At 37.6% G+C, this 27,612-nt stretch overlaps 1 protein-coding gene across 1 annotated transcript in view; it reads left to right on the top strand.

Moving 5' to 3' along the window:
- TMEM232 (transmembrane protein 232) overlaps nucleotides 1–27,612 on the top strand; it is a 230,971-nt gene that overhangs the window by 86,340 nt on the left and 117,019 nt on the right. Inside the window, 2 exon segments of the mRNA XM_060146330.1 lie at nucleotides 5,457–5,615; nucleotides 5,617–5,705. Coding sequence (XP_060002313.1) covers nucleotides 5,457–5,615; nucleotides 5,617–5,705 — 248 coding nt within the window.

The raw sequence follows: 27,612 nt of genomic DNA, 5'->3' as shown, positions 1-27,612 counted from the left end.
ATAAAATAAAATTAGAAAACTAACAGATATGTTAGAAAAAATAAATTAATATATAGATGAAACAACAACCAGAAGGTAAAAGAGAACCAAAATAGAAAAAGACAGGAGGGAAAAAAAAGCCAGAAAATGCCTTGGCTGTGTGTCGCAGGACTTAGGTAGGGGTGGGGTTTAGGCGGGACCCCAGCAGGCTTCCCAGGGCCCGAATGGGTGGGGGGAACTCACTCCACACCTCTGCTGATTTTCCAGTCCTGGAGGGTCCCACTGTCCGCCTCTCCTCCTCTTTCCCTCCTCCCTCCCATGCCCCTAGGACCCACAAGGTCAGAGGGGGCTCTGGAGAATTGAGGACCAGGCCTGGTAGCCTAGCAGGCTTCCTAGGGCCCAAGTGAGTGGGGGAAATGCCCTCCACGCCTCCCCTGACCCTCCAGTCCCGGAGGGCCCCACCCCATCCGCCTCTCCTATTCTCCCCCCACCTCCCTCCTACGCTCCTAGGACCCACGTGGCCCAGAGGGGGCCCTGGAGAACAGAGGACCAGGTCTGGGAGCCCAGCAGGCCTCCCAGGACCCAATTGGGCAGGGGAAATGCTAGGTGCACTCCCCCCTGATCCTCCAAGCTCCCAAGGGTCCCGCCAGGCGTGGGAACCCCTCCCCTCTCCCAGCCACCCCTCAGGGGCACTGGTCCTGTCTGGCCTCCACTTCTCCTCCCCCTCACTCCCCTCCACATTCTACCCGGTTGCTTGGGGTTCCTCCCATTTCCTTGGGTATTGAGGTCCCCCACCAGCATCCAGCAGGTGCCTTAGTTGTAGGGAGACTTGAAATCCGCATCCTCCCATGCTGCCATCTTCCTAATGTACTCTTTAAGCAGCAAAATAGAATAAACAGCACTATTAGTCTCTATTCTCTCAATAACGATCTCTCTCATCCCCCACATATGGCTCTTCTTTTGACATAAATGGAAACTCTTAAACATGGAAAGGGAGATGTTTTTTTGAAAGAGTGTGGTTTCTTTAAATACTTATGAATAGAATTCCAGTATAACAGATACGTTGTTTTAGGAAAACAAAAATATTTGTAGAGTTTTTACAATGCACCAGCCACTGTGCTAAGTATCTTACCTTTATTAACTCATCTAAGCCTTATAACTCTCCCACCACCATCATCACCCATATGGATAGAGGATCTGAGTCTAAACAAGATTAAAAGAAGTAGCTGGTGGTGAATGCACCTATGAGTGAGTTTAACCCAAAGGCTTTGTCATTTCCATGTCATCCTGCTTCCAAGATTAGATATAAACAAGGAACTAACATTTATTGAAGAACTTTTGTGTGCCAGACACTATGCTAGAAAATATATTCACGTTTTGTGTTTAATTTTTACAGTAACCTAGAAAGGACAGTATTATTATTATTCTATTTTAGGAATGAAGAAACATGCTTAGAGAGGTTAAGTAACTTGTGCAAGATCACACAACTTGTAAAGTGGGAAAATGGATATTCCCATCTAGTCCTTTTCTTAATCTACTACATCAGTCCTTTTTAAACTTTAATATATTCAGGAGTAGGGCCTGGAATTCTCTATTTAGAACATGCTCCTAGGTAATGGCAATAATAATTGTCTAAGGACCACAATTTTAGTAACAAGGAGTTACTCATGCTGTCCTCCTTTGTGAGATTTTATAACTCCTGTAGGAAATAACCTTTTGAGACCACCAGTAAGTCACTTATATTTAAATTTTGAAGTTTGAAAAAAAAATTATAATTTTTTTCACAAACAAGTTAAGTGTTCCCAGGTCTGAGACTACTTAAGGACAGGTGGAGACCAAAAACAGAGACATAGTAAGAGATGGAGACAAAGTTTAATGCAAACTATGCCACAGTGGCTTAATATCCTATTTCTTTCTCTTTTATTCCATCATGTCGAGGGTAGTGTGAGTTAGCTTAAATTTCGGTACTACATTTCCCTAATTCTTGATGGAAAATTCAGAACTCTGGACAGGCTTTTATTTTCTTTTGTATTGCTACTACATCATAATTCCCTGCATAATTTCACCTGCTCTGACATCCATCTTCTCACCAACCTAAATGAATCCTGGTTTTTACCATCATTATGCCCAATATAAAGACAGAAGTGTGGGTATCTGACCTTGCATGTTGCTACAATCTATGTGAGAGAGAAATATTCTTCAGGAATATCACTTTTTCAATTTTAATACCATATCAGTAAAATTATCATAGATAATAAAAATTGCCATTTGTTTCTTAATAAAAAATGTCGTTTCAACAATGGAATAAGAAAAATCCTGAATTTTAAAGCTTGCATGGCATTGCTAAGAAAATAGGCACACATGATAAAAATGTAAATGTATAAATAATGTATAAAGATTGGAGTTTGGGGTAGTATTCATTGGCAGTCAATAGTAGTAAATTCATGAGTTTGGAATCTAAATAATGGTCATTCATATTTTGGGTAAGTTTACTTCCAAAAAGTATAGATTTATACTTATGCACCATTAGCATAAATAAATTCATAGTCTCTGAATTTTAAAATGAAAATAATATCTTTAAGAGAAGGAAGACTCTTTAGAATAGAGATGACTATGGAAGTATAATTATAATCCTGTTTGATAGATTTGTTAATATAAAAGTGGCTATGTAACAAATTTGTTTTCAGCATGAAGAGGTTAGTTCAAGTGTTCTCAAGATTGGTGGTGGAAGGATCTTATAAAAGCCAGAGCATCAGTGTCTGTCTTAGGGTAGCCCTGAAACAACTGATGCCTATTGAGCTTCTCACTACTGGCTAGACAGATCATCCTTTGTCGTCTAAGTGAATCCTCACAAAACTCTGAGGTGGTAATTATTATCTCCACATCACAAATGAAAAACAAAATGAAACCAAACTAAACACAAAATATAGACCTGGAGAGGTTAACTAAATTCCCCAAGTTTGCATTTTAAATTAGTATGTGGGGGCTTCCCTGGTGGCGCAGTGGTTAAGAATCTTCCTGCCAATGCAGGGGACATGGGTTCAAGCCCTAGTCGGGGAAGATCCCACATGCTGCGGAACAGCTAAGCCCGTGTACCACAGCTACTGAGCCTTTGCTCTAAGAGAGCCCACGAGCCACAACTACTGAGCCCACGTGCCTCATCACTGAAGCCCCCGTGCTCTAGAGCCCATGCTTTGCAGCAAGAGAAGCCATCAGAATGAGAAGCCTGCACAACACAAAGAAGACCCAACACAACCAAAAATAATAAATTAATTGAAATAAATTAAAAAAAAATAATAAATAAATAAATAAATTTGTAAGTGGGATAGCCAGACCTGATTTCAGATCTTTCTAAGTGCAAAGCCCCATATTCTTTCCTGGCTTTTTCCTGCAGGAAAACAAACAAAACCTTTTATTGATAAGGCAAATATGCCTTTGACCGATATTTGAAGCTACATTTCCGTAAGTTGAATGCCTTGGACGTCATTGAGGGCAGAAAATTAACCTGGGCTTTCAACCAGGGAACCATCGTGAAAGATGTGGCAATGCCTTCATTTTGCTATTTGAGAGAGCTGGCATCTGGATCTATATAACCTATCCAGTCTGGGAGGGAAGAAAGCAAAGCGTAGCCAAATGAGACAAAACGAAAAGAGCATTAACATTCTATAATGCAGGGTAATGCTCTCCTGGAAACAATGTATTTTACCAGAAATCATGTGATGTTGGTCCATTCACTTACACATTTATTAATTCATCATTCTCTTAGCAATGGAAGAGCTCATAGTAGTATGTTTGTGCAACTATATGTTGTTATTGATTTTGAAGTACCTTTTCTTATGAAAAAATTAATCCAGAGAAACTAAGCAGAATAAACAGCCCAGGTATTGTGATTACCATTTTACAGATGAACATTCAGACTTTGAGACATTAAATAATGTCCTGAAAATCACAACAGCTACTGAGTGTTCTTGGCACAATTTAATTTCTTCTTTGAAATTGAATGCTCTTTCCATGATTTTGACCTAGTTAATAAGCAAGATACACAACTGGGAATAGTATAAACATAATTGTATACTGATTTCAACATCCAGAGATAATTGAAATCAAAAATATTTAAGAATAGATATATTTCAATGAGGGCTAGTGATAAAGTTCCTTTTCTGAAATAGTGAAAATACAGCTCTCTTTTTTAAATGTCAGTATTAATTTTCTAGCACTTTGAGCCTATTTTGAGCACTCATTTCATTTTTTTTGATGCTTACCTATTTGCATGATTTTCACTGTATTTTTTTACACATGTTTTTTGCATGTTATTCTTTCTCATCATTTCACAGTATTCCATATGTATTTACTTTGTCTTTTGCTATTTTCCTTATTGCTTTAATAAAATAAAGGTATTTTTTCAATCTTTATCATAAGATTGTTCTCATTTTTTCCACTGTAATTTTGTCTAGATAATGCAATAGTCAGTCTTTAAATATTAATTTCATTGAGCTAATCCTGATCTTGGAATCCTAAAGAGGTTAGTTATTCATATGCAGAAAAACGTTTTTCATTCCTTTGTTTTCTACCGTAGGATCTATAGACATTTAAAATGAATCCTGAGTGACTGGTAATGAGCTGCCCAAAGATGGATAATATTAAATAAAACTTAAAGAACTTAAATAATAGGAGGCAGCACCTAACTTATTTATGAGAGAGTTTTTAATATTAACATATTCTAAACACTAAAAAAAAGTATAATACATGACATTTTGAAACTTACATTTTCATTTATTATTACTGATGCCAGCCAAGGAAAACATGCCTCTAGCTGTCTCAAAAGAAGATATAATTAAAAATCAGTCATGGACATTATTGAATATAAATAGGAAAATTCAGAAAATTGCTCTTTCCTGAATAAAAATTGCTTAAATATTGTGGAATTTTTGTGTTAGGTTTTTTCCCTGTATTAGGACATATTCAATTTAATATAAATCTAAATTCTAGAACGTCTCCAATGAAACCTAAATATAAAGCCCTTTTTGTTTTTTTACTTTACTCAAGTTTTGTGCTATAGAAATTTTCTGTTGACTTCAAAGAAAGTTTAGATTATGCACAGAGAAATGAAATTCTGACTTAATAAAACATTTGTATTACTTCAACTGATTGCTTAATTTCTTATTAAATAAATATTACCAACGCTTATGAAATTCTTGTGTGGGAAGTATACAAATTTAAAATAGAAATTATATCATTACATTTTTGAAATTTCAAGACTGATCTCCTTCATGCTTAACTGTTTATTTCATTGAAAATTCTTGTTATGATTTTTAAAATCTTTTGGGGAACTGCATTTCTTTTTAAAGCTTATTTTAATAGGAAGAAAGCAACATTAGTCAAAGAAAATAAACATACATTTTAACTTTAATAATAATACATCATTTTTTCTCATTTAATTCTATGTCAACTGGTTCTTTTTTCTTTTCTTTCAACAGGCTGAGATAAATGACCCAACTGATCCTTTCACAAGTTATAGTACAAAAGTTTCATCAAATGTAGGGGATGAAAATTTCTCCAAATATATAGGATGGAGAATTGCCAACATACTTTCCAAACTATTCTTCCCTTCCACTGATACCTGTGTTCTTCCTTTGAAAAAAACCATTGACAAAATGGCACCAAATGAAATATTTGAACAAAAAGCAGGATTCCATGAAGAAGAGAGTTCTACAATTTACTGTAAGGTAAAGTGAAGCACTGTTCAAAATAGTTCACTTATTCTAACATATTACACTTTGGAGTTATATAAATTATATATAATCATGTGCCACATTAGTTAACTCAGTTTCTCTTTTTTTTAAATTCAAATCTTGGCTCCACCACCTCCTAGATATTTTATCATAAGCAAGTATTCCTTTCTCAGAAAGTATTTCCTCATGCTTAAAATAGGTATTACTATGTAATATAAATCAATGTTTTAATAAAGTGAAAGCCTCTCTTCCATAGTGACCTACATTTGCCTAGTTTACCCCCATCTCTCACTATCATTAAATTCTGTGTATCCTTCCAGCATCTATAAAATGTCAATATAATAAATTATAAGTATATTTAAAATTTTCTCTCCATTTTCCACTATGGTTTATGGATTTTTAAAAGTCTTTTTAGGAAAGTTCTTTTCATTTTAAGATTAAAGTGTTGTCACATTTCTCCTAGTACTTTTAAGGATTCATTTTGAACACTTTAATCATTGGTCCATTTGAAATTTTTTCTGGTATGTAGTGTGATGTATAGATCCATGTGGCTACTCAGTTGTCCCAGCAATATTTATTGAGTGATCTACCTCCCTTCAATATTTTTCCCTGATTTTAAATATCTTTATCAAATACGAAATGCCCATTTATTTTCTTTTTCTATGTTCTAAAATTTCAATAATTTGGAATTGTCTACTCTTTTAAGCTTTGGTAGAATTTCCTCTTAAACCATTAGTACCTTATATCTCTTCTAAGGGTAGCTCTTTGTCAAATTCTTCTGTTTTATGTGGCTCTTGGCAGGGCTTATATTCAGCCATAACGTGCAGGTACAGCTGGATTCCGTTCTTACCGTTTGAGGCCCCTGCCATAAAAGTATCTGGAGTATCAGTCCTGAATATCGGTCTCTTTAGATCTTTCTCCTTATTTTTAAGTCAATTTTAGCAAATTATGCTTTCTTTAAATATTACATGTTTTATTCCATTTTTCTGAATTTTTTGGCCATAATTGAACAAAATAGCGTCTTAAGATTCCTTCTATTTTCTCTGTTTCTGTGGTTATCCCCTTCCCCTTAACTAATTCTCATTTTGTGTATTTGCATTTTGTCCTTTTTACCCTTCTTAAGTAGTTTGTTTGGTATTTTATCTATTTTATATTATTTTTTCAATGAACCAGCTTTTGGATTCTAACTCATGTATTTTTGTTCTTATGTTTATGAGTCTCTTACTACTTCTTTGATCTATTTTGTGGCTTACTTTCTGATTTCTTGAAGAAGATGCTAAATTATTTGGGACGTTTTCTTCCTCAGCATTTGCCTAAATCATTATCTGAGTTCCAAAATCATGGGACTGTTGCTGCCCAAAGGTGGACTTTAGTGCAGGGGTAATAACTGGGCAAAACAAGGCGAGGAGGCAAGTTTTCCTTTTGTGCACACAAGTAGTCAAGAGAAAAATAGACACATGCTTGAGAAGAGTTTTGACATAGGTTTAAGCATTTTTTCAAGAATTCTAAAGCCAGTGAGGAATATATGTAGAGCTGAGATTAAGGATCACACAGCCTGCACTTTAGTAGTCTCATGTGTGGTGCAGGAATAAATAGTATAAAAATGTTCTTCAGCGTGTGTTATAAATATCTATAAAATTGCAATATGTTCAAGGTGTAATGGAAAGGCCAGCTTTACATGTTATGAGTATTGAGATTCACTTTTGAATCCCCAAATGTCTTCTGTACATTTTCAAGGACCGCAGACACGGAAGAAAAATCAGTCTGGGACCAGAGAGGACACTGTACTTTGGTTTCTCATCATGGTCAGTTAAAGGAAAAGATAGAAAGAAAGAAACTAGAAAAATAAAAGAAACGGGGTATTGACCAAAGGAGATTAAAGAAACAGTGGGGGAAAGGGTGAATAGACAGTAAAAAGGCAGCTGGAGATGAATGATGCCTACTGGGACACAGAAAGGAAGGACCTAGAGAGACAGAGATAAAGTGACATATTGGGAATGCTTAAAATAGCAGAACAGAGAAATAAATGTTAGGAGCAGAAAGAAAGATGAAAGAGATCAAAAGGAAAGGGAGAAGATATAAGTAAGGGGAGAGACATACTGAGAATGGAAAGTACAATGGAGACATATGCACAGGGTTTGGGGACAAGGGTAGATAGAGAACATGCAGGGTCAGAGAAGGAGGCATGAGAGGCAAGGGGTGGGGTTAAGACCCAGAGTCCTGTAGGATTTGAAGGATTAGTATATGAGATTTCTCCTCAGCCTACAGTTCATTACATAAATGAGAATCATCCATCACTGATCTTTAAAAAGTGTTATCTTCTTATCCATTTTTTCACAGCTCATTACAGCCTCTAGCAATTAAACTTAGGGTCTCTGGCTTGAATGAGAGCCACAGCAACACAGCAGCCTGAGCTTCCCTCTAGCCAAAGTCTCTCGGGGCGGCACAGGGTGACTTTCACATTGCACCCTTCACACTGTAGAGCATGGGAACTGTGCCCCCTGGAGTTGTGCATATTGCCAGCTCCAGTCAAGGATGAACTGATCCCTGGCTACACCAGATGTGAGTGGAATAGGGCTAGAGCTCAGTGATATCAAGACAAAGACTAGGTCACTCCTGGTTGAACAGTCTCTACTGTCTGTTTGGGGTAAGGGATAGACCTGCTTTTTAAAAAGTTGTTGAAAAGCATGTTTAAGACTTAACTTTAACTTTTTTTTTTTTTAGAAGATGTTGGGGGTAGGAGTTTTAGTAATTTATTTATTTATTTTTGCTGTGTTGGGTCTTCGTTTCTGTGCGAGGGCTTTCTCTAGTTGTGGCAAGCGGGGGCCACTCTTCATCGTGGTGCGCGGGCCTCTCACTATCGCGGCTTCTCTTGTTGCGGAGCACAGGCTCCAGACGCGCAGGGTCAGTAGTTGTGGCTCATGGGCCCAGTTGCTCCGCGCCATGTGGGATCCTCCCAGACCAGGGCTCGAACCCGTGTCCCCTGCATTAGCAGGCAGATTCTCAACCACTGCACCACCAGGGAAGCCCTAACTTTAACTTTTAATGCATTGAAAAAATGGCTCTGGCTCACTAAACGTTAACTGTGGGAAATGTTGTTTCTTCCTTTTGCTTGATTCTCCATCTAGTGAACAGTTCCGTAGCTATAGCTCCTTTTGTCATTTCTCCACCTCCTCCCACGTCCAGGTCCACCGACTGGAATTAATGCAGTTAATGAACTTCTGAGCATGGTGGAATCCTATAGATAAAGCACAAAGACATAATTTAAAGCCCACTGTATGCTTAGCTCTTTTTCACCTTTTAAAGGTCTTCTTGCATAAGGTCATATCACCAATTCCTTATCACATATTCCTAGAAAGCTCTATTTTATGTTTTCATCAAAAAGCAATGTGTAAGATAGCAAGAAGGCCAACATTTAAGGACTCCTACAGAAGATGGGGCACATTTAAGAGGTAGGAAGACAGGAAATTTAAGATAATATGTTTCTCTATTGCCATGGAGCACTAAAGTGTACCTATTTCAGTGCGAAAATGTGAACATTTACCAGTAAGGAGAAAATAGGATCTTCCTTATTGCTGAAGCATCCACTATATCTGATGACCTATCACTTTTTCCCCCAAATATTTTTCTTCACTTGTGTTTTTAGCCTATAAAATTCTCTCAAAATGGGAATTCTTTCTTTATATGTTTATAAATATATATATTTTGCTTTGAATGACTTGCAGATCTGACCTCTTTCCTTTACAAAATTTTTCAAAAGAAAATTCATTGTTTTGCTTCTGTACATTGCATTTTGGGGGTTTTGCTTTTTAGTGGGACATGCTGTTGGATGCATGCTCTTCTTGCCCCTCAGCATTTTTTAAAAAAATGAAAAAAATCATTATGTTTCTTTACTATATCATAAAAACTGCAGCCAAAAGCCGAGGCATAGTATACTTCTACTTCAAAGCATAGTTTTTTCCTTTTCTCTCTTTGTCAGTAAAACTATCTTAAATTTACCTTAAGGCTGAGAATTCAGAACTCTGAAGATCAAATTTTCAAAAACCAGTTTCTACATCTATACTTTTTGGCTTCTGAGGTTTCTTGTAAGTGTATTTTCTAAGCTTATGCCTTGTAACCCTAAAAACTCACAAACAACTAATTATTCGCACACATGTAAAGACTAGGAGAATATTAACTTAAAACTTTATCTCTGATTAGGCTTAGTTTGCTCACAAATTTTATACCAGAAGACTTCATTCATAAGACCAGCACCTGGAAAAGAGCCCAGCTGAAACAAGCGAGAACTGACTGAGAACATCTGTAGTCATTCAGGCAGGACATTTTACATAGCTGACTTCATAACAGGGTGGTCGTGCCAAAGGCTACTGTGTATCCTATGAATCCTCCTTTATAAAAGGAGCCAATTCCAAGGTAGTGGAGCTAGGAGTAGCTAACATTTGCTGAATGGAGATGAGGTGGGGAAAGGTGGATACCGCAGTGTCCCGGGAGATAGGTTTTACTGGAAAGACCAACAGTGAGCAGCAAAAAGAGGCACATGGTCCCCATTTCTCATTGTTTCAGTGGAAGGGATGCTGGAGTCTGGGCAAGCAACTGGACATTACACTAGATTTGCGTTTTGAGGGGAGAGACACTGCATGACTGCTATTCTACATTCTTCTAATGGAAAGGTGAAACTGCCTTCTCAAGGAAGAAATAAACATTTTGGGCCCAGTTGCCAAGTCACCTGAGGTAGGTGGGCATCAGCTGGATAGGGATGCTAGAAATGCCAGATGCTCAGGACTTGGAGCCCTTGGGAAGTGGTCTTAATGGTTGTACTAGGAAGCCACTGGGCTCCCTGGTGAGTTGGGTTTACAACATGGGAGATGCTTAGGACCCCTAATTCTAGCTTCCAAGTTGCCGGGCAATTCAAGATGAATCTCCAGTGTTATAGTCAAACAATTCTGTTTGCCACCCTATGTGAGTACATTTTATAAACAAGGCACTATGCTAAGTACTACCCTTAAATGTAGATTGATTGTTTTATCCATTTTATAGATTTTATATATCTATAAAATCTCCATTTTGTAGATATGAATACTGAGAGGTTAAGTAATTTGCCCAAGAATTTATAATCATTAAGTGCTAGAGTTTGAATTTAAACAAACGCATTCTGACTCCTGAGTCTACTATGCTGTCTTTCCCCTCATGTGGGACTTCATGGGATGGTAAAGCCTTGAGCAGTTGTTAAAAAAACTTATCTTCAAGTCATAAGAAAAGACTTTTGGGCTTCCCTGGTGGCGCAGTGGTTGAGAGTCCACCTGCCGATGCAGGGGACACGGGTTCGTGCCCCGGTCCGGGAAGACCCCACGTGCCGCGGAGTGGCTGGGCCCGTGAGCCATGGCCGCTGAGCTTGCGCATCCGGAGCCTGTGCTCCGCAGTGGGAGAGGCCACAGCAGTGAGAGGCCTGAGCACCGCAAAAAAAAAAAAAAAGAAAGAAAAGACTTTTTATAAGTGTTTTTTTCAATTTCTGTATCTTGATTTTCAGAACTTGACTTTTTTCTGGGCTCTGCATCCCTCTAGCTAATATTAGGGAATCTGTGTCAGAGGAGGCACTTTCCATTAAGTAGTATGATTTTTAGCTAAAGTCAATGGAGGAAAAATATATATAAATATATCTATTTGGAGAGAGATGTTTAAAAAAGGAGAGCTCCAAAAGATTCTTAAATAAAATGCTTTAAACATATCTGTCTAGTTCTGTTTCATGCAGAAGAAAAAAGTCTATGCCTCCTTTACAGAATATCAAGAATGTTTATCTTATAGCTTTTTTTCTGATTGATTTAGAGTAAGTTACTTAACTTCTTTGAGCCTTAGGCTTCTATAAAAATGTAAAAGTTGTACATTCCTCTTAGGTTTGTCCTGAGGATAGAAGGAAAGAATGTATGTAAAGAGTCTGGACATGTTAGTTTCTTATCCTTTTGTTCTATAATTGAGTAGATTTTCTAAAATATTGATTTTCTTCATAATATAATATTTATTAACACAATTGTGATAAATAATATGTGGAAAATTTACATAAGTTATGAATTACTGCTAGAAACCTTTAAAAAAGAAAATACAGTTTCCCAATGATTTCATTTTGGTTATGTTTTGCTTCCCTTCTTGTTTCTAGTTTTTGAATTAAAACACAATTCAGATCTGGTTCCAAGTCATACATGCATTTTGAGGGTACAGTATCAAGACCCATTATGGAAGAGTAAAGTTTGGAATCTTGATAGTTCACATGGCTGATTATAATTTTCAGCTGAAGAGAAATAGAGAACACGAATGGGTCTTCAGAGATGGGCCCCTATGTTTTGAACTTTTGTGAAATATTTTATTATTAAAATGCTGGTTAGATGATCAGCTCAGATCAGTCATTTAAAGTGTTAAAATTTCTAGAGTGAAGTAGTATTGGAAGTGAAGTCCAATGGCCAGCGACAGGACTGTGCAAAATACATCCATTTCCAATACATGACTCTGTTTACCTCCAGTCTTCCCTAGGAGATAGGTCAGTCCCCATCTATCTTAGGTTGTCTCCTCTCCTTTCCTGCCTTTCCAGTGGAGCCTTGGTCTGAACAGGAATTCTAGGTGTTATCAGTGGGGCCATAGCTTTAGCTGCCACTTTCACTGCAGTGGCTTTGTGCTTATAAGACAGCTGTCCAGCTTCAATACGATCATCAACCCCAGGAGTTCTCCATTCACAGTAACATGATGTAATGCAGAATCTTAAAAATGGCACAGGTATTAAAATGAATTGGATGAGATGTAAAAACATTCTATTGATATGTTTCAAATACAGATCAATTAGATTCAAATGACAGCCCTATGAGAAGACAAAAGTTGTGCAACAGAAAACAAAAACAAAATCTGTTTTTTTGGGTTTTGTTTTTTATGTGCACTTTGGTCTTTCAAAGAAAAGGGTGGGCTTCCTTGGTGGCGCAGTGGTTGAGAGTCCGCCTGCCGATGCAGGGGACATGGGTTCGTGCCCCGGTCCGGGAAGATCCCACATGCTGCGGAGCGGCTGGGTCCGTGAGCCATGGCCGCTGAGCTTGCGCGTCCGGAGCCTGTGCTCCGCAACGGGAGAGGCCACAACAGTGAGAGGCCCGCGTACCGCAAAAAAAAAAAAAAAAGAAAAGGGCAATGTTGTTTATCTTGTGATGAAATGCTTTTGCAGTGGTTGACAAGTGTTTATTACCTGCTTTAATTAGAATTTAAACTTGGATATGACGTTAATCAAATTGGAGTAGTCTTCCCACTCTCTAGATTCTCAGAAAATATGAAGTCATATTTAATGAAGCTTAATCTTCCCCAGTTTCTAAATGTCTCCTTGATAGGATTAAGTACTTGATCGGGCATATGAATCTTTGAAAACCTTAGTACCCAGGGCAGGTGCTTTCTGTCCACCTGTCAGAGCAAATGTCGCTCCCCAACTAACCCAGTCTTTCCTGGGCTCTCGTTACGGATTTAAATGGTAGGGAGAAAACAGAACTCCTGATACAGGTTGCATATTCCTTCAGTAAGCATTAACTATACATCTCTGTGTGCAGGCACTGTGTTAGGCACTAGGAAGACAAAGACAAACTATGCTTAGAGTGTAATTGATGGTTTCTTGTTCAGAATGACTGATTGTGTCTCTAGCATATTGGTTTTCCACCATAAAGACATTTGGGACTTTGCACCCACAATTTTCTATGTTTTTTGTATTTTCAGTTATTCAGTACAATTTAGTAGTACCTGACCTATATTAGACATTTAATAATTATTGAATAACAAATACTAAGCAGAAGGGCACAGGATGTGCAAAGCCACCCCCCTGGTGAAATGGATCATGGAGCATTTAAGGAACTAAACGAACAGTTCTGTAGCTGGGTCACTGAGACCACAAGAGGATGAAGCTGAAGAGCTGGTCATGGTTTTCAGCTTTATCTTAGAAGCCATAAGAAGGCACTGAATATGTGTTATATGGTAGAGTAAGGAGTGAGGAGTGGTGTGTGTGTGTGCATGTGTTTGAGGTTGTGACATGACCGTAGATGTGATGTACCTTGGGCAAGTCACTTAACTTCTCTAAATCTGAATGTTTTTGTCTATAAAATGGGGTAATGATAGCACCTTTCTTGTTGGTACTTAAGAGAAATCAATGAGGTAGTCAACTAAAAGTGCTTACTGTAGTATCTGGCACAGGGTAAGCACAAAAATGTTTATTATTATTGTATTAATAAATATATGGTGGTATAACTATAAATGTAATATAATACATATACTGATATGTTATTGATCAGTATGATAAATATATTAGTTTTATTACTGTGTATCATAGTCATTTTCATTGTTGTCATTGTTGGCTTTGTTATGTTGGGGAAGTGCGTAGGATGCTATTGTAATACAGCGTGCACTAGGTTGGTGGCAATACAGATGGAAAGGAGGCAGATGGATTTGCATAAGATTTGGAAGAAAAAGCAATAGAATTTGATGATGATTAGATAGAATGACAGGAGGTGCGGAGAGGAAAATGTCTTTTCCAGATTGAGCAACTAGTCCAATAGTGGTGCGATTCACTGAGACAAGGGGTGATGGGGGAGAGTAGAGTGTGGTTGGGGTTAGGGAAAGATGCTGAATTTGAAGTAGTGCTTTTGAGAGTTTCAAGTGGAGGAGTCAAATAGAAAGTGAGTTTCACAGTACTGTTATTCAGGGACACAGTCTGGGCTGAGTCACTGAATGAAGGTGGTGACTAATGTCATGGGCACAAGCAACACTGCCTTGGTAAAGAACATCAAGTGAGATGAGAGGCAGACCTGGGGTGGAATTTTGAGGAACACCACTGTTTAATATCTGGAAGGAAGAGAATGATAGCAAAATAAACAACAAACCAAACCTTAGATATAGCCAGAGAGGTTGGAGAAAATCTACAATTTATAACAACTTGAGAAAAAGTCATGGACAGTTCTGATAACTAATTAGTACATAGTAATGCTTTAAAAAATTTTTAAGTCTATGGAGATGTTGATTTCAAGGATGGACAAGGGAGAATTTCCAAAATAATCTACCTAGACAGTGATAGAATATCCCTCTTTGAGTATCTCTGAGCAGCACTTTCTGCTCACTACACAAAAAATATAAATGCAGATGACAAAAGGATTGCAGTTTTTTATATATGATGCATACTTCCAAAGACCTTGCAGTATCTACCTAACAACAACAACAAAAAGTTAAGTGCCAAACCAATGCATGAAACTTTCTAAGTTTGTAGACAAGATCCATTGGTCAGGAAGGGCAGTAATACTGTATTCTGTATATAATATATGTATATCTATGTACACATGACAGAAATGAATTTCTAACCTCTAATGAAATATATGCATGTATCAAAATACCAAGAAATTATGAAGTTAGATTATCACTTAGAAACATATCTTAATGGTCTTTCTGGTTATTTCATAGGCTTATAGGCCTTTTTAAAATTTCACCACTCTTTCCATTCTTTTTAAAAGATAAGATTTGTTAATGCTGTATTTATATCATTAGCAATGGCACAGTGTGTCTCTTCTATGAGTTTATCCAACAAACAAAGGACAAAGATAAACATTTAGGAGATTAATTTCTTCCCATAACATCTTTAGGTCCAGTACTTCATGTCCTCCATTTTTATTTGAGAAAGTAAAACTCAGACCAAACAAGTTAACCTGACTATGTGAAAATGTTCATGCCAAGGACTGCAGTGAAATCAGAGGCCACAGAGCAGGTTCAAAATGTCCTCCAAACAGGCCCTGGATGTTCTATAGTATGGAACCTGGTGGAGGATAGCAGTGACCAGAGGAGGGCATGAGGAAAGACCCAGTCAGGAGAATGAGAGATGGTGCCATGAATGTATGAGAATTGTGTGATAAATCTGTTTCATGCATGTCTTCATTAACTCCAAACTACATTGCTGCTACATTTCTAGAATTTCTGCATTTGTTTATAAATTCGGTGTGTGCTGCCTATTTTTTTTCTTCCCCAAACTTTTCACATTATAAATTCCCTTTTCACTTGTTTTTTTTCTTTCCCTCATCTTCCATCTCCTCCTTAAAAGGGTGCATCTCTATCCAACACTAATCACGCCTTATATCTTGAATAAATTGTCATATCCATTTATCATTCTGAACGGCTTCCACTTTCAACGCCAACTCTCACTGCAATATAAGATCAGTAATTGCTGAGCATCTATCATAGCTGAAGTGATGTGTCACTAAAGTCTTGGCTCTTCACAATAGTTCACTAACCTGAGTCTTGTCGAGTTAGAACTAATGTTGATTGGTCCTCTTTCTGTTTTCTTTTTTCCTACATCAAGCTATTCAAAGGAAAAAGCCTATCTTTAACCTTGTAATTTTACTAAGCCATTTATCCAAGCAAACCAGTATTGTCACACAGAAGTCTAAGCACAGCTGGCTGACAAATCTACCACCTATCAGCATACTGATATCTAGCGAGGAAAGCTTGTAATAAGTGAATTATAGCAAAAAAAAAAAAAAAAAGTCACATATAATGCTTTCTCTAGCTTCTTTTCCTGCTGGGGTATAAAAAGCATGTGTTGCAGCCAGTGGTGATTTCTCAGAAGTCCCTCTCTAAAGGCCAAGCATTTAAACAAAAGTTGACATACTCATCCTCACGAATTCTCAGATGCCTATGGGTCGTATTCCTGTAATGTTCACCTTCTTCTGTCCATAGATAAAATATAGGAAGAAGGACAATAAACAGTGAATTCCATTTGGCACTCAGACAACTTACCTGACAGAACCGTATCTGGTTGTGAGAGAGGATTCTGGGGAGTGATACAGCCCATGGGCTTAGGCAGGGTCATTAACCCCTGCCGGGAACCTGGGCCAGCACCTCTCTGTTAATATCTGCATGTTGACCTCTGAGGCATTTTAGTCAAGTGTGAGTTGAGTCCTTTCAGGTTTATTTTCAGCATATCACTGTATCACAGCAGTGGTGATAGAGGCGGTAGGGAGCAGTGGAAGTGGCAGCAGGAGTAGTTGGCAAAAACCAAAACAACTGAGAAGGCCCAGCCTTCTTAAATCTACCGGCAAGAGCCTCTGCTTCATTTTAGAAAAGCTACCAACATTTCTATATTCATCTAGCTGTCCGCAGTCATCACAGAGCACTTTGCTGTCACACACAGTTCTAAACACAGCTGGCCAAAGAATCAACCACATGGTAAACATCCTGATATCCAGCAGGGAGAGGATGTGACAGGTGCATGCATATAAAAGAAAACCTCGAATAAAGTAATGCACAAGTTCCCTTCCCCGTCTCCTGTTCCATTCCATATACTACTCTATTAATAATCCCCATGTTACGAAAATCTCTAAATTCTTGATGCTAGAATACCCATCGATATTACACATGAGTCCAGATAGGACTGATGAGTAGTACTATTACTGTCAATTCTTTCACTCCTGGCTCAAGAAGCAGTCACTTTAGCCTTGTATTTCAGAGCTGTATTGCCACTAGGTCAGATATGTTCAGGAGTATGATAAAGTGATAGGCCCCAAGTCATGGTAATTTGGCTGGAAGATATGAGAAAGAAGCATATAATTGTTTTGGGGGAGGATATGTAGACAGAACACTCTGTATTTAGGAAAGAATATACTTAAATAAACAGAAGCACTAAAAGAGTTCTCAAGAAGGCATTTTCTTTCTTTCTATAGTTAGGGATGCATCTAATCTAACTGAGTCAATAGGGTTTACAGTCATCAGAAACAGAAATTATTCAGTATTCGTACACTCTGTTGCCAAGCAAACCTCACTGTCAGAAAGCCGTTCCCCTTTCATGTGGCTATATGGTACCGCATGAATGGGAATTGGACAAGAGGGCAGTAAATTTGATTGATGTAGACCGTCAATGTGGGCAATTCAGACGCCTGAAATTCCCTTTAGGACTTGAATGATCCTATTTGCCTGTTTTGGTGATTTACAACAGTGGGATAATAGGCATATTTTCCCTCCAGTGTGTGGATGGCCACCTTCAGTACTCTTTTCTCAGCCCACTTGCATTTAGATTCAATTGGAGACTAAAATGAGGAGAGGTAAGATTAATCATAAAATATATTATTATTTTCAAGTTCAAGTAGATTTTTAAAATAACTAGAAAACAATCTGAGGGAGAACGGGCAGGCACCAAAAACGAAACAAAACAAAAAACCATTACTGCCACCACAGCAGTATCAGGTTGGTGGAAAAAAAATAGGTTAGTTTAACACCCACTGGTGTCTGTAATGTGTGATAGAAAGTGCACTTCTAGTCTTTTTGTATAACTGGGACCACAAACGATTACTATGGCTGGCACTGTCTTGGTAGAAAACGGGTTACTATTAGGGAGTCACTGAGGATGAAACTAGCCCAGAGCAATAAACGTTTTCTGTTTTAATGGTAAGGAAACTCAAGTCTGATTTGGTCAGGGAAGTAGGTAGCATTGTCGCACCAGCCAGATCCCTTCATCTCTCATTTTTCCTTTCCTCCTTATCGCTCCCCCCTCCCCCTGCTTAAATTCTGGTAGACATGTGAGTGGACTAACAAAAGGAGAATGGTTTAATTTTCTATAATTATGTGGATCTCAGCGTGCCTGTTTGAGAACATCTGGGGGTACTGCAGACCTATTGTTTCTTCCATATTTGAAAAACTCCTATAATTTCGTAGAGAGGTAGCAACATTCTAATAGTTGAAATAGACTCCCTTTTAAGGGTACATGGACAGGATGTGACTAAAATTTGTAACTTTCTAGAGCTAAATCTTTAGGAATTATTGAATGAAAATGAATGCCTAGTCATATTTATGTGGCAATTTTCTGATTATCTTCGATGATACAGCTAGGCTTTGCCCTACCCCAGCATCAGCATCTGTCTTTGAAAGTCCAGCATTTTAAGTTTACAAGGAACCACTTTCCCCTGCGCAAGAAGCTATATTAAAATGTGTCCTCCATATTTATTTTTTCTGATTGGCCTTCTATAGCTCTGTATCTCGAAGGAGAATTTTAACAGAGGATAGTAGAATGTCCACATTATAAGATGAAAACCAGTGCAAAAAATCTACAATTATTTTAGATAAAATTTTTTTGAATTTAGATGATTAAAATAGCATTATCTAAAGTACCTATTCTATCTAAAGACAGACAAATAGCTATTTTCATTTATAGCTGAACACATGCACCCTGTTTCAGGCTTACAAATTGCCTGGTAGATTTAGGCTTGTAAACTGGCAAGATATTCCAAGGAATGCAGTGTATGACTTGGAAACAACAAATAGGGAGAAGAAAGGAACAATAGACACGTATAAAGGATCAATTATCCCATGTTCTTATACAATTTTAACGGTTAATTCCTTGCATACTCAGGAGTTAAGTGTATCATCTTCCTCTTTAAAAAGTTGTACAACTCCATTTAATAGTCAGTAGTTTGACAGTCACACAGATTAGTATTTTTAAAGCAGAAGATAAGGTGAAAGAGAAACATTTGCTGTGCATTCAGCAGCAAATTTTGGGGCCTGTGTGTATTTTTGAAATGCAGAGCTAGAAGAATGGGCTTACGGAGAAGAACAAATATCTTGGCCAAATTTATCCCATAGAATTTCAACCTAGTCAAACCTGAGTAAACTAGGCATATAGATGAAGCATATGGATAAAAAGTAAAATAAATCATTCAATTAATTTAAGTTACTGAGGTTCATAATGATAAACATTTTTATGTTGGTCTCTTGGTCCCTTCGGAGCCTAATTTTTCCCTTGAATTCTGTACTCAGGTGTACAGCCATCTACACTGTGTTTTCATTTAGATGGGCTGATAAGCTCCTCAATTTTAACATATCCAAAATTGAACTGATCTCCCTCTGACCCCAAACTGCTCATTCCATTATTTTCTCAGTGAATAGAAAATTTATCCTTCTATTGAGTCAGACCTTGAAATCATCTCTATCTCTATTTCAGTCAGATTCCATGCTTAATCTATCAGACAAGATAGTCTTTACCTTCAAAATATTTCCAAAATCTTTCACTAGTGTTCCCACCTGATTCAAAAAAGAAGAAAAAAAATTGACATTTGGGACAAGGACAGTCTAGCTGTGGAATCGGCTTTTGTAAAGCTTTGCAATAATGGTAAAAATAGTGGAAAGCGAAACAGCTGAAATCTGTCTGTAGGCCAAGCACTGTGCTAAGCCCTGGAGACATAGTGGAGAACCAGATAAATATGCTGCCCACCTTCATAGAGTGTATCATCCAAAATAGAGAACAGATAAATCAGTAAGCAAATGAGGTAATTACAGACTGTTTTAAATCCCGTGGGTGAAATTAACTGGGTGATAAAATTGAAGGGAATTGGAGGATTCCACTTTAGGTAGCCAGGAAGGATCCCTTTGAAGGAGTGATTTTGGGTGGAGACCTCTTGGGGAAGGAGTGTGTAGGGTGAAAGGGTGTGTAGACAGAGGGAACAGTGAGAGCAAAGCCCAGGGAAAGTAAAGGACTCACCAGGTGTGATAACTAAAGGTGGTCAGTGTGGCTCACTGTTAGAGGACAGTGGGAAGAGGTGGAGTTGTCTCTGAGGCCAGATCTTACAGGGCTGTAAGTCCAGATAAGGAATTCTAGTTTTATTCTGGCAGAAAAAGAAGTCACTGGAAAGTTTTAACCAGAGGAATAGTAAAGCCAATTTACTTTTTAAAGGGAACAGATTATGGTCTGAAGGTGACAACTGAATTAAACTGACATTTCTTCGACTCCTTTTATCTCCTTTTCAAGATTTAAAACTGGTCTTGAAAATGATGTAGGTTTATACCCAATGCCTGTTGAACATTTCATCGCTGGGACCTAGGCTTCCCAATCACTGACTGGAATTTCAGTTTGCGTCTACAGCTGTATTATTTGGCCATAGTTTCAGCCCCTGGCAAGTGCAGAAATTTGCTGGGGTAAACCATTTCTTGCCTGATGAGGGCAACATTTGATCAATTCATTCAGTAGGATTGGAATAACAATAAGGATAGTATTTATGAAACGATCTGATATTTTTGAATTCTTATAATTCTAAAAGGTGAGACTGTTGAAATTGGTCTTTAATTTTAGGTATTTTGCTTTAATGTAGATATTTGCATGTATTTAATTTGTTTAAAAATCATACATGTACACACTCCATAGGGAGTTTATAGTAAAAACAAAATAATACACACACACACAGACAAAAATATTAGAAATAATTTACATCCTAGCACCTGTTTAATGTGTTTATACTTATGATGTTTGCCATCCCAGCAGTAACGGTAACATTGTGCACTTCTGTGGTAGTCATCTCTTTGCTGTTATCATACGATTTCAAGCTATAAGCAAGGCAAATTCCTATTTTGGTAGTGATTTCAATTCTAAAGTTCCCTTTATATTGCATACACTCTTTATACTTTAGGCTCTCAGATTAATCTACTAGCTGTAGAATGATTCAGTACAGCTCTTTTAAAAACAAAACTGAATTAAACAACACTTTAGGGCTTCCCTGGTGGCGCAGTGGTTGAGAGTCCGCCTGCCGATGTAGGGTACACGGGTTCGTGCCCCGGTCCGGGAAGATCCCACATGCCGCGGAGCGGCTGGGCCCGTGAGCCATGGCCGCTGAGCCTGCGCGCCCGGAGCCTGTGTTCCGCAACGGGAGGGGCCACAACAGTGAGAGGCCTGCGTACCGCAAAAAAAAAAAAAAAAAAAAAACAGAAACAAAAGCAAAAGAAAACCCAACACTTTACTTCCCTCCAACAGTCTCCATGCAGATTGAGCAAATTGGTTAAATGTGGTAGTGTTCTTTCCTACTTCTGATGGTGCTCATTTTTCACAACCACCTCTTGTATACTTTTGCTGGCTCCAACCAGCGAGTTTTGAGATGTTAGTTTACAATGTCTTATAGGGTTTTCTTCCAACAGTTACTGAAAATTTCATGGAGGTCTCTTGAAGGCCCCAAAGCTATTGACCCTACAGAATGAATTTTTAAAAGAGGAAATTCCAGGAACATAGCCAAGTCACGTGGGGCTATTTGGGATCTGGAAAGTCTTTCTTTCCTTAAATTGTGTCCACCATGAGAACCCTTATGCTGCATTCATCCTAAGGCTACACCTGCCTGAAATAAATTTCTCTCATGATAAGTTATCCTATAATAAAATCCTATAAAGTATCCTATACTTTGTAATGTAGGCACTCAAAAGTTTTTATCCTTGATTATACTTCAAATGTCCTCATAATTCCCTCTTAAGGGTTATATAACATTATCACAAGGATAAAGAAGTACAATGATAATTATAACAAGACTAATTAGTATTTACATTCTACTTTTCTCTTGCAATACCTTTACAAACAGAAGCTAATTAATAGATTAGATGTCAATATTTTGCCTTGTCAAAGAGTTTAATGCTTTAGATAATGATTTATTTTTAGCTCAAGTGCTTCTTTAGCATTTTTATTTGAGGCAGCATAGTACAACAGAAGGCAGATATTTTTCTCTTCTGTTCCATTGTAAGCAAGTAAAAGGTGTTTGGAATCACTTATCACAACTATTTGTGCATACGACACCCTAGAAACTATGGGAAGAATGTCACTTTGTCTGGAGGAAACTAAGTGGGATATAATAAGTAAATTTATTCCGGAAATAAAATGTATATCCCTGTAAAACAGGTGAAGGAAGATTTGTAAACAGATCACACCATTCCATATCTTGTGTTTTGACCAACTTAGAAGGATTTAGAAAAGTGGTCAAAGTTCTCTGCACAGTGGAAGAACTATTTATATGTCTAGAAATCCTTGCATTTTCACAGCACCATTTATCTGGAGGTTTCAGCTCCCCAAGTGGCCTTTTCAGCGCCATGATGGGGCAGTGAGTCTGCTATCTCCAAGTTTACATAGAGATTGTACCCTAGCCAACCCTTTATCTTTCAAAGTACTTATTGTGACTATTTGGTTTCATAATCCCTTAGTTGTTGGGTTTTTTGTTTGTTTTTCTTAGATTATTATCTATTTTCTCTTTTATTTTTCTTCCCTTTTATTTACTTTGTCTCCTTTTTTTTTTTTAAGCTTTTTTAGGTGGAAACTCCAAACATTGATTTTAAAACTCATTTTTTCCCAAGATATGTCTTGGAAAATATGTAGATATGTAGAAAATCTACATTGTTGGATATTAATATTTCCACATCATTTTTTACTGCTTGGCTTTTTCATGATATATATATTTCTGTATTTTTCCTACTCTTTTCCTGTCACCTTCCTGTTTTTCAACTTAAAACATATCTTTTGTATACAACATACGGTTAGGTCATTTAAAAAAATTCTAGTTCAACATTCTTTGTCTTTTAATTGGAATCTTTCATCCCTTTCAATTTAATGTAAAAATTGTTATAGTTGCATTTAGAGCTACTACTTTTCTATTTGTTTCTTACATGTTGCATCTTGCCCTCCCCCTCTGTACTTCCTTTCCTGTCTTATTTTGGGCTAATGAAATATGTTTTATTATTCCGTTTTATATCATCTATTGGCCTTTTTTGGCTCACACTTTTATATGATTTGGTGGTTGTTTAAGGTATTATAATATGCCTTTTCAACATAGCAAAGTCTCCTTAGTATCATATCACTTCATGTAAAATGGAAGACCACTGAAGAGAGTCTGGATTCTGGAAACTTCCTGTGAAGAGTCTTTATTTTTGTTATTGCTAGCAATTTAGTTGTTGACTGATCACCGTGAGCTTGTGGAGGTTTTGTTTTCACTATTAGGAGGGACTGTTTCAGTTTAGCCTGTAGTCTTAAGGGAAAATTCTTTAGTCCTGGAACGTATTCTTCACTACTAATGTGCGTCTTTTGGAATTTAATGGCCAGCTAACAGTTTTGGCCAAGCTCCTCAGACTTAGCAGTATGTAAATTCTAAACTCTCTTTCCTGCAGTGGTCACCAGCTTATATTTCTGCTTAGCTCTTCAGCCTTGCAGCCCTCTGCTCATTAGAGTCTCTTCCACATGAATACAGTTCACAGACCATCCAAGGAGTGGAGGGAGGTTTATGCACAGATTTTCTGGCTTCCTTTATGGTACCCAGATTCCTGAGATTTTCTGTTATTTTCCAGTCACTCTGGAGCCTCAAACACCATCCTCTGACACCTAAAACACCTAAAGGCTTGTGCCTGAGTATTAGCCATTCTGAATCTGGGAAGACTGGAGTATGCCCTCAAGAGAAGTCACATAATGTTTCTGTCACCCTCTTGCATTCCTTTTCTTTCAAGAGTTGAGCTCTCTTCAGTTTGCCCACTGTTGGTTGCTCTCTAGTGCCTTTAAATAGTTGTCCAGAGTTTATGATTGTCACCTTTGGGAGGGGAGTTAACTAACTCCATTATTCCCAGAACTGGAATTGGAAAAATGATTTTTTTTTTTTTTTTGCTGTACGCGGGCCTCTCACTGTTGTGGCCTCTCCCGCTGCGGAGCACAGGCTCCAGATGCGCAGGCTCAGCGGCCATGGCTCACAGGCCCAACCGCTCTGCAGCATGTGGGATCCTCCCAGACCGGGGCATGAACCCGTGTCCTCTGCATCGGCAGGCGGACTCCCAACCACTGCGCCACCAGGGAAGCCCGATTTTTTTTTTTTTTTTAATATCAAGGCTCCCTTATGAAAACGGCTGAGGTAGATTCTGAGCCACACATGGCTTAGCAAGTCATATGATCTCGATATATCATGCACAAACTCTGTGCACTGAGATGATCAGCCTATTTTTTTAAAATCAGTTTCATTACTGGCTTCTTTATTCTCACGTTGAATCAAATGATGTGGCTACAGGGACATAGTTTATTGAGTAAAGCAGACATTATTTTCTTCTTGCTTTAATATGAAATTCATTTTATAAGATTAGGGAGTATAAAAGCTTCCAGATTTGGGGATACCTTATTTTGTATATACCCTACATAATTTCCCATGCTTATTTCAAGAGTCTTTAACTTAGGTTTCATAAAATAGTTAGTTACATTTAAATTGTTATTAAACACCGAAAGTACCCACTCTTCACTTATTTCCTAATTGTCCTTTGTTCTTATTCCCTTCACTGTGGCTTATATGACTCTATATCCAGGAGCTGCAAACTCAACAAATTAATGCCTACAGGCCTAGAAAAATAACATAAACCTGTAAAGCAGGCCAGCATGGGGAAACATTAGAGAATTCTAGAGAATGAGGTAGATTGGGGAAGGCATGCATTATCTAGAAGGTCAGACTTACCAGCTTTTGTGATGTAGGGAATCCTTAGAGCAGTGTTGACAGAACTTCTGCTTCTAAGAGAAACTGAAAATATGAATTTCTATGTGAAATTTCCTGATTATTAAAATACCCTTCAGGTCAAATCAAACATGTTTGATTAGAATATTAGTTTGGGCTGCTGTAACAATGCCATAAAGACTGAGTAGCTTAAACAACAAACATTTATTTCTCATAATTCTGGAAGCTAGGAAGTCCAAGATCAAGCTGCTGGCAGATTCAGTGTCTTGTGAGGGCCTGCTTCCTGGCTCATAGCCAACTGGGTTCTCACTGTGTTTTTACATGGCAGAAAGCACAAGGTTGCTCTGTGTAGTCTCTTTTATAAAAGAATACATCCCATTCACGAGGGCTCTGCCCTTATGACCTAACTACCTCTCATAGGTCCCATCTCCAAATTCTATCCCATTGGGGATTTCAACATATGAAATTTGGGAGGGCACAAACTTTCAGTCCAAAGCAATTAGTGTGCGGAGTCTTTGTCTCTTTAATTGCTTACTTGTTTCCATTGTTGGCTCTTCTTCCATTTGTATATTTCCCCTCACTCCCTTGGAATGCTCCCCCAGGCAAATCTACCCAGATCCCATTTTTCCTATGTGCAATTCAAGTTTCATATCCCCATAAAGCTGCTGAGAGTCTTCCAGTCTTTGTTGTTCATCTTCCCCTTATGTGAAATCTATATATTTATAGTCTTAGAAAACATTCTATGACTTAATTTTACTGCCTTTTTACAACGGGAGTTGTGCTTCACCCCAGTGTCTTGTTTTTATTTCTCCCATAGGTTTTCAATTTTCTTTTATTAATTTATGGTTGGTGTTGATACATAAGGTATTTTTTCTTGTTCTTTTATTTTTTATACAATTTTAAAATGTTACTTTCCATTTACAGTTATTATAAAATATTGGCTATGTTCCCTGTGTTGTACAATACATCCTTGAGCCTATCTTAACACCCAATAGTTTGTACCTCCTACTCTCCCACCCCTATATTGCCCCCTCCGCACTGGTAACCACTAGTTTGTTCTCTGTATCTGTGAGTCTGCTCCTTTTTTGTTATATTCACCAGTTTGTTGTATTTTTTAGATTTCACATACAAGTGATATCATACAGTACTTGTCTTTATCTGTCTGACTTATTTCACTTAGCATAATGCCTTCCAAGTCCATCCATGTTGTTGCAAATAGCAAAGTTTTGTTATTTTTTATGGCTGAATAGTATCCCATTGTATGCGTATATATACACTACATCTTCTTTATGCATTCATCTATTGATAAGACACATAGGTTACTTCCGTATCTTGGCAACGATACATAAGCTTTTTAAAAGTGTGAGGGAAGGTGAAACTTAGGAGGATTATTGATTTGGAGATCATTGATATATCCAATCCAAATCCTTTATTTGACAGAGGAAACTAAGGCCCAGTTAGTTAAAAGTGATCAATGGGAAAGTTAATGGCCAGATCTCAGGAACCTAAACCCCTTGTATGTTTCTCTTTCCACCAAAGACACATCACTCAATAGATTTAGGAAAAGGTACTTTTCCATTCAGTATCAAAAGGTGTATTTTTTTTGTTTCTTTATGTTCTTTCTTCTTCTTAGACTTGGCTGAGTGACATAGAATCAGATTGTTTAGCTCCAAAGAGATAAAAATATCTTTCCCCTGAAATTGGGACTATCTGATAGCCTCATCCCATCACTTAAATTTGGAAATGGGGAATATTATTAGTCTGCTGAACTCTGTTGTTTATAGTACCCTTTTCCCCTTATGAGCCTGACAGACAAGGAGGTATCCTGGTTGTGAAAGAACAGAATTTGTCCTAAAATCTGAACATTCTATTCTCTCATAAATTCTTAAGCAGAATCAAATTTTATTAAGAAACCTGTAGCAATGCTATAATAGATATATAGTTTAGTATGCAGTTGCCTTTTGAACATAGTCATTATACCACAGGATGGCACCCTAAATCAATTTCTGTAACTCTAACACTGAAGTAAAAACATAAGGCTTTGCACATATGAAACGTATGCTTGTCTAATCCAAAAACCAAGAGGAATAACATTATTATGAGCTTCAATTCACTAAAATTATTTGCACCTTCTTTGTTCAGAGCCTGATATGAAAAAAGTAGCAATTGTTTTTATGAAATAAAACTGCATTCATTTTAAATAATTAAAGAGTTTAAATATTTACACTACAAGTAAATTTAATATATTCACCTAATTTTTAGCACATGAAGAATGAAAATCTTGGGGAATTTCCTGGTGGTTCAGTGGTTAGAACTCTGTGCTCTCACTGCTGCGGCCCTGGGTTCGATTCCTGGTTGGGGAACTAATATCCCACAACCATGTGGCTTGGCCAAAAACAAACAAACAAAAAGAATGAAAATCTTCTTATAATTAACTACAAAATAAAACGATCAAGATGATTAAAATTTTTTAAGAAAACCTCTAAGTTTCCAATAGCAATTTGTGGTTTCAATGCAGTATTACTAAGAAATCACAGGATTAAATTACAAATAACCATATCTAACTTGAAAAATAATGCCAAAAGGATAGCCCCCGCTGTGCTTGAAATATTTAAGTTCCCTTATATCTTTGTTGACATTGTATTGAT

The sequence above is a fragment of the Lagenorhynchus albirostris genome, chromosome 3 (assembly GCF_949774975.1).
Source record: "Lagenorhynchus albirostris chromosome 3, mLagAlb1.1, whole genome shotgun sequence".
NCBI lineage: Eukaryota > Metazoa > Chordata > Mammalia > Artiodactyla > Delphinidae > Lagenorhynchus > Lagenorhynchus albirostris.
The sequence above is the reverse complement of the archived record's forward strand: the minus strand, read 5'-3'. Positions and strand labels throughout refer to the sequence as shown.